We start from the raw sequence: 7762 nt of genomic DNA, 5'->3' as shown, positions 1-7762 counted from the left end.
AATGTCACCAAAAAAACACCTTTTTTATTAATTACAAAAAATAAAAAAGGAATAAGTGATTATCTAAATATTCACAAAGCTTGATTGAATGCTTGATAGAAGCACCGTTAGCTACAATTACAGGTGACAGTCTATTTGTGTTATACTCTACCAGCTTTGCACTGTCATTTTTACTCACAATCTAAACCCCTGTACAAACAGAAGTCATGAATACAATGAATTCGAATCTATTATCTGTGTACAACTAATGCAACTGTCTGTGGGAGAGATCACATTTAATTATTAATTTCCAAACAAGTGATTAATCATAAAAAAAAAAAAACCATTCACAGCAAAACTGAGAAAAAGGTAATTGAAAGCACCAAACAGGTGAAAATAAAAGACAATTTTGAAGTCCATTATAAAGAAAGTGATCTTCTTGCATAACTGAGAATTGTCAGCTCTAGGCATCTTTTAAACAAATCTAACTTGCCTGAAATCCCTACTGTGGCGTGACTGTGCTTCTCTGTTTCATGTATCTAAACATCTAAGAGATAATAAACTGGGTGGAGCAAGACATAGATAAATCTCCGATAATACTGAGATTATGGAGTTGAGAGAATAGAAATGATTTGGAGCAGGAAAATGACAAAGCATATAGTAAAAGCTAAATTTGAATGACATGAAATACAAAAAAAAACAATATCTGGTGTCACCTAAGGTGCAGACCTCAGTCTCTGAGAACCTGTTGAAATTATTCAGAAACTGATCCAACAGTCCCCGATCCAACGAAAGCAATATTGCAGCTAAAGCTTGTTCTAGCCTAGTATCAATAAATGATTTACTTTTTTACTTTTAATTAACAAAAATGCTTTAGAATCTTTTGCATTCCTTTTTCGTTTGATAGTGTATTGTATGGAGATCACCAGCAAAGTTACACAAATAAATTCATGTCAATTCCTTGATGAAAGAAAATAAATTTTGCAAAATGCCAAAGGGTGTAAAATTCTTTTTATAATCACTGCTGCTATCATTCATTATAGATTGTCAGCTCTAGTAAGCAGTTCCATCTCCTAAGTTATTTTATCTCTGTATTACTTTCTCCCATTACTGAAGGCTATTACTACTAAAGGCAGCATGAGTGAGTCAGTGACTGACTGAGCGAGTTTTATTAAATATATTTTTTATGCATTTATTCAATTTACGCTATACATTAGGACACGTCCTATTTGTAGCCTTTTCTTTGGTATTTCCGAATTCATATTGCACTGAGCAGGTTGTCACCTGTGAAATCGCTGTATCTTGTATACGTGAACTTCTTATAATGAAGGAGATTGTTTGTAGCTTAATAGAAATAATAAAATTGCATTTACATTGTATAAAACAATGGTCGGGTTAGGTTTTGACATTGGCGGAGTTAAGTCTGATTTATGTTACAACATACAACTTTCGGATTTGTATCATGTCCCCGAGATCTTATTTGTACCAAAGGCACCTTGTGTTCTCCTGTAAGTGTAACTGCAATGTACCCACGCCACTGCTCAAGCGATATATATATATATATATATATATATATATATACATATATACATTATTTTTTTATGGTCTGTCTTTCTAATAGAAAAATATTCTACAAGTTAAATGTGCATCACCTTTTCATTGTCATCTGATTCAACAAATTGCCGGTAACATTTTTTGTTTCTTATATGTTTCAAACTTATTGTTGATTCATAAACCAAATGTTATAAAGATTGCATAACATATAAACAACTGTATACAAATTGTAATTGCTGTGTTTGATTGGGCATGGTTAAAATTAAGTGGACATGTAAGAGTAATAAAAATAGAAATGACAGCTATTTTATATTGCGGTCCAGTTAAAACTAATATGCTTCAAAGTCCAAATTTTGTTTTGTGTTTTTTTCATTGTTTATATATATATATATATATATATATATATATATATATGTTATTGTTTGCCTCCATGTAATGTTGTGTTAATCCATAAAGAGCTTATTTCTAAATGCTTAATGGTCCGTTTAAATAAGAGCATTTAAAAGCTTTCATGATAGCTGTCAACGGAGAAATGGGAATATATACAGATGTGTGCGCTAGGAAAGTTTTACCCTGTACGTGAAATGCAATTATACATATTAATTTCCTATTTTATGAGATGGAATAGTAAATACACATTAATATTAATGTGCATTTTTATCAATGTCTGTGTATTTTCTTGTATTAATTTTGTCTCGCAAATATACTGCAGTCATGTTATGTTATAAATCTTACAGAGTTACCACGTGCACTAAACAAATGTGTAAATCAGGTTCCACAAGTACAGTACGAACAATTTGAGAATGTTTTACAGTGTAAGGATACAAGAAGTCACCGTCACGATTAAATAGGTTTTATTTTGTATGGAAAACCACACATATTGCATGTCATGTCAATGACAATAAATAATTTAATATCCTAAATATTTACATTTCATAATATTCACAAAATAAACAGAGAGAGAGAGAGAGAGAGAGAGAGAGAGAGAGAGAGAGAGAGAGAGAGCACAAATACACATTCATAAAACAATTTGTCCATTCAGAGGTAAAACATGTAACAAAAAACATTTTCCTTAAGTACCGTGTGCGAGATCATTGTATAACTATACAGGAGTTGCTGTTCAGAATCACACTAATAATAACATTAATAATAATAATATAATAATACAGTCATGAACATTTCTTTAAGTCCAGTGTGCGGATTCCTAGTAGGGTAACCTCAGTGGAGAGCAGCAGCAGTGTGGATCCCGGTAATGAGTGGCTATAGATAGTAATAATTACATGATACACAGTATTTCTATGTCTGTTTGTAGCAGAGCTCAGAGGGCGCCGGGGAAGCTGAGGTGACAGTACTGGTTGCCCCCATAGCATGTCAGTACGGGCCCGGCAGTGAGCACGGCAGGGAGCAGGGACCGGTGCAGGAGGGGGCTGTAGGGCCAGGGCTGGGACAGGTTTGGGAGGGGAATCTCCGGCTCAGACTGTCTCATGATGCTGTCTATGCTGAAAGAGACCCGGCTGGGGGGGCTGCCCTGCTGCTGGTCCCCGTGAGCCTTGGCCGGGAGCTCTGTGTGCAGTCCCTGGGAGAGTCTCCCCGCTGTCCCATCCCGGTACGGCAGCCGGGGGTGCCCGGGCAGCAGGGGCACACATGGTACCTGCAGAAGGGGCGGCGGCTGGCGGCCCCGGTATGCCCGGTAGCAGTGTGCGGGGGGACACAGCATCAGCCCGTCCCTTAGGAACCTGCTGTGATGTCTCTTGAACCTTTTCCTGCGCCGGAGGAAGCTGCCGTTGTCAAACATGTCCTCAGAGGCCGGGTCCAGGGTCCAGTAGTTGCCCTTGCCAGGGTTGCCGGGTTCCCGGGGCACCTTGATGAAGCAGTCATTGAGGGAGAGGTTGTGGCGGATGGAGTTCTGCCAGGCCGGGAACTTCTCCCTGTAGTAGGGGAACCTGTTGCTGATGAAGGTGCAGATGCCGCTGAGGGTCAGCTTCCTGTGCGGGCTCTGCAGGATGGCCATGGTGATCAGGGCGATGTACGAGTACGGGGGCTTCACCGGGGCCCTCCTGCCTTTCCCCCCGGCCGCCGGGACGCTCTCCCCGCTGTCTGGGCAGCCGGGGGTAGGTGGGGACATCTCCCCCATCTCCATGCCTGTGGAGCCGGGCTGGAAGTCACAGCCGTCCCCCTCCGTCTCCTCCTCATCCCCCAATATGTCTATTTCCTCCTCCTCGTCCAACTGTCCTGCGGTGTCCCCGGTGCCCGGGCAGAGGCTCCCTGCTGCCATGGCTGGCCTTGGGTGCTGCTAACGGGACGGTGTGGTACCAGGGTGACTGTGTGTCCCCTACTCCCCCTCCTCTATATAGAGCCCGCACTCAGCCCCGAGGACCCCCAGCCCTGCCAGCTAGTCATCTACACATGAATTGGAGCTAATCTGCCAGATACGTATCTATGTGTGTGTGTGTGTGTGTGTGTGTGTGAGTGAGGGGGTCCTGCACCTGGAGAGGAGGGGTCAGGTCCACACAGGGCTTGCTCTTGAGGATGTGAATTAACACTTGCTGTGCACATCAATAGGCTATTGCCACTTTCATTATTTACAACACATGCAATGGTTTGTTACGCTCAGTAATGTGGATCAATGTTTGTCCAGTCTGTTTACACGTTTTTCTGTCCTGTATCAAGAACTGAGCACGAAAATCACATATAATGGTCTCAGGCTATATTAGTGGTGATAAATCAGCGTTCCAGCAGGCTGAACCAAATATGTACATGCAGTATTACGGACAATTGAACTGATGGAATGTACTTTCTTTAGCATATTACAAATAAATCGATAGAATGGGTATATATTAAATTAGGTTTTATATATATATATATATATATATATATATATATATATAGCCTATTTAGGAGTACTACATACATTATTACATTATATAGCATAAATAAAATATATGTTATAGAATTTTGTTAATTACAGTCACACGCCAAACTTACATAAAACTGCAACATACTTTCACTGGTGTCAATTTAATCGGGACAATGCTTGTTTTTTGTTTCTAAAAAGAAAATACATATCATTTTATAAGTATTTTATTAATGGTTTTACACATATATTTTGGATTTTATCATCATGAAAGCACACTTTAATTATTTTAGAAATCAACCATTTTTTGGTTGAGCAGGCTGCCATTTTCCCAAAGTTCAAATTCGATACATACATACATGAGTTTTCAATGGGGTCTAAATCAGGAGAAAGAGGAGAGAGAAGAGAGGAGAGGAGAGGAGAGAAGAGAGACGAGAGGAGAGGAGAGAGAGAGAGAGAGAGAGAGAGGAGAGTCAGAAGAGAGAGAGAGAGGAAGAGAGAGAGAGAGAAGAGACATGAGAGTCAGAAGAGAGAGAAGAGACATGAGAGTCAGAAGAGAGAGAGAGAGAGGAGAGAAGAGAGGAGAGAGAAGAGACAGGAGAGTCAGAAGAGAGAGACAGAAGACAGGAGAGTCAGAAGAGAGAGGAGAGAAGAGAGAGAGAGGGAAAGAGAGAGAGAGAGAGAGAGAGAGAGAGAGAAGAGAGAGGTGAGATGAGAGAGAAGAGACAGGAGAGTCAGAAGAGAGAGAGAGCAGAGAAGAGAGAGAGGAGAGATGAGAGAGAAGAGACAGGAGAGTCAGTAAGAGAGAGAGAGAGAGAGAGAGAGAGAGAGAGAGAGAGAGAGAGAGAGAGAGAGAAGAGAGCGGAGAGATGAGAGAGAAGGGGGAAGAGACAGAAGAGTCAGAAGAGAGAGAGGAGAGATGAGAGAGAAGAGACAGGAGAGAGATAGAGAGAAGTGTGAGAGAGAGAGAGAGAGAGAGAGAGAGAGTAATCAGCACTTGTCCCAAGATCTGTTGATCGCCACCTTGCTTGTTACCTCCTCCCGCACACAATTACAGGACTTCCTCAGGTGACTCTTCTTCTCTGGACTCTTCTTCCTTCCTTTCTCTTGAATTCTCTTCATTAGTCTGTCCCCCAGTTTCACAGCCTAAATTTAATCTTTTCAGAAAGCTCCACTTTCCTCATTTCAGTCAATTTTCCTTGCACTTTGTGTTAACCAGAAATGTAGCAGCTTGCTGGTCCTTACTTCTTCCTTTAGCTTATAAAATGTAATTAGCAGGATACTGTTCACTCTATTTATATCAGATTCTTCTTATTTTCTAATAACTGTGTACCTCTTAGAAATGATAGATAGATAGATAACATATACAATTATATGTTGCCAATACATTCAAATTTTTTTTAAATCACTTTTTAGTTGAGCATCACATCAACTTACAGACATCAAGCAAAATATCTCAAACATACAGAAGAAAAACAAATACATATACATGAAACAAAAAGGGCCTTGATTCCCGCGCACTTAGATGCTGCCCTCCTCTACGAGCACCTGGGTGTCACCAACACACCACCAATAAAAACAGAATAAAGGATGTAGATGGAGCTCAGATAAAGGCGCTTCTATTTATATGTTTTGAATGAGGTATAATTCCAGAGAAAAGGAGTTGGGTAGGTGTATATTCTTGACGCCTGTCATTAACCATACGCCGAAAGACCGACACCCGGCATACCGAACGAAGGTAAGCCGGCGCCGGGCGCGGACAGCTGCAGGGGGGAGGGTTAGGCAACCCCCCAGGAGGGTTAGATTTAGGCTAGGGGAAGGGGGGGTTAGGGTAAGGCACCCCTGTGGGGAGGTTAGGGTTAGGCACTTACCTTAGGGACGATTGGGATCTTCACCCTTGCCGGGCAGCCGCTGTCGGGATTTGAACCTACTACAGCCTTATTAACAGTCTGTAACGCAATGGATATTTTCACCTAGAATTAAAAAATCCTCGCTATGTACTAACTTTAACTTGCAGGGACAGAGGTAGCGCTAATTGTTCTCCTGGCGAGTTGCATCCCCGGCATATTGGAGGGGGATTCTAACACTGCGCACTTCTGGAGCCAGCCGGAGGCTGAGGAGAGGGATCGCAAGATTCCTATCTAGCGAATATGTCTCCACAGACATAAAGCAGTTTACATCATCTAAGGATGGCGTAAACCTATAGGGCCAAACTGCAAACAGCTTCATTTTTCAGAGTTTAGTACATTGGGGTCAGATCGTAGTCCCCGTTGAAAATCATGAGGACTGCAATCTGCAGTGATAATTAGCCTTCTGCAGGAGATTTCTGTGAAATCTCCTGCATTAGTCTATTAGCCCAAGCAACAATTCATAACATTATGCAGAAACTGCAGTCTCTATATAATTTAATGAAAAATGCTTGTTAAATACTGTAGGTATTTTGTGCCTTGGGACTCAATCTATATATATATATATATATATATATATAATAGATTGAGACCCAAGGCACAAAAATCCCTTATGCAGCCACCTGTAAAATTAGGACCACTAAATCCTACTAAAAACAGAGCTGAAATACAGATATGTGGCACTCAGTTTAGCTCCGGAGTAATATTCACTAACAGGTTTCTGGAGAAGTCAGGATGTTCTGTCCTCTCCTATACATATATCAACAGTAACATCTTTTTCAAAGTACTCCTCTTTCCATATGTTTTCAAAGCTTATATAGTTATAGCATGTCTGAAATTGATGGAGTTTGAAGCTTGCATAAGGATTCCTATGGTTGTCACATATAAGGAAATCTGTGGTTGATAGTACATATCCTATTTGGTAAGATATAATTAGCCATGTTGAGGCTGTAGTGTACGTTGTAGAATGTGAATAAATCAATCAACTACTTTGCATGTGAACACAAGTGGCTAAACCACGCCTGCTATGAAAATGATGTGTAAACCTCTGATGTTTTGCAGGTGGTTTTGGCCATGGAAATGGCCGAATGAATGAAAGGACACCCACCTGCAATGTGAAAGAAAAACTTGTAATAGGAGAACATTAGCCTCTGAATTGTGCATATGAAGGCGGTGTAGGAAATGGCTCAGCAGCTCTGGTTTACTGATCACCACAGGGGACCTTTCAGGGGCAGATAGCAATAACAACTGCAAAGTGTTTCATTCCAGTATTGTGCATTCTGCATGGGACTCATGCTGATCTCGATTAGAGACGATCCCCATGCTATACAATGGGAATAATGCAGCATTGACCTTATTGCCCAATTGCCCATGCAAGAACCCAAGAGAACCCACAGTTGCTAACACAATACATATTTGTTTAAGCCATCGCAGTGGGCATCACACAGCCAAGCTCAGAGAATACAAT

The 7762-nt window shown here is 41.0% G+C and overlaps 1 protein-coding gene across 1 annotated transcript; it reads right to left on the bottom strand.

Moving 5' to 3' along the window:
* Positions 1 to 2851: 2851 nt before the first annotated feature.
* LOC148519369 (forkhead box protein D5-like) lies at positions 2852 to 3808 on the bottom strand. The gene has a single exon (XM_088476621.1). It carries the CDS (start codon positions 3806 to 3808, stop codon positions 2852 to 2854), a length of 957 nt encoding a protein of 318 aa, XP_088332747.1.
* Between the last annotated feature and the right edge of the window lie 3954 nt (positions 3809 to 7762).

Source organism: Taudactylus pleione, unplaced genomic scaffold (genome assembly GCF_031769625.1).
Source record: "Taudactylus pleione unplaced genomic scaffold, aTauple2 ptg000190l, whole genome shotgun sequence".
NCBI classification, from domain to species: Eukaryota; Metazoa; Chordata; class Amphibia; order Anura; family Myobatrachidae; genus Taudactylus; species Taudactylus pleione.
This window is presented reverse-complemented; position numbering and strand designations above follow the sequence as displayed.

Coding starts and splice junctions, on each gene's coding strand:
- LOC148519369 (XM_088476621.1), bottom strand. CDS start 3,808: ATGGCAGCAGGGAGCCTCTGCCCGGGCACCGGGGACACCGCAGGACAG.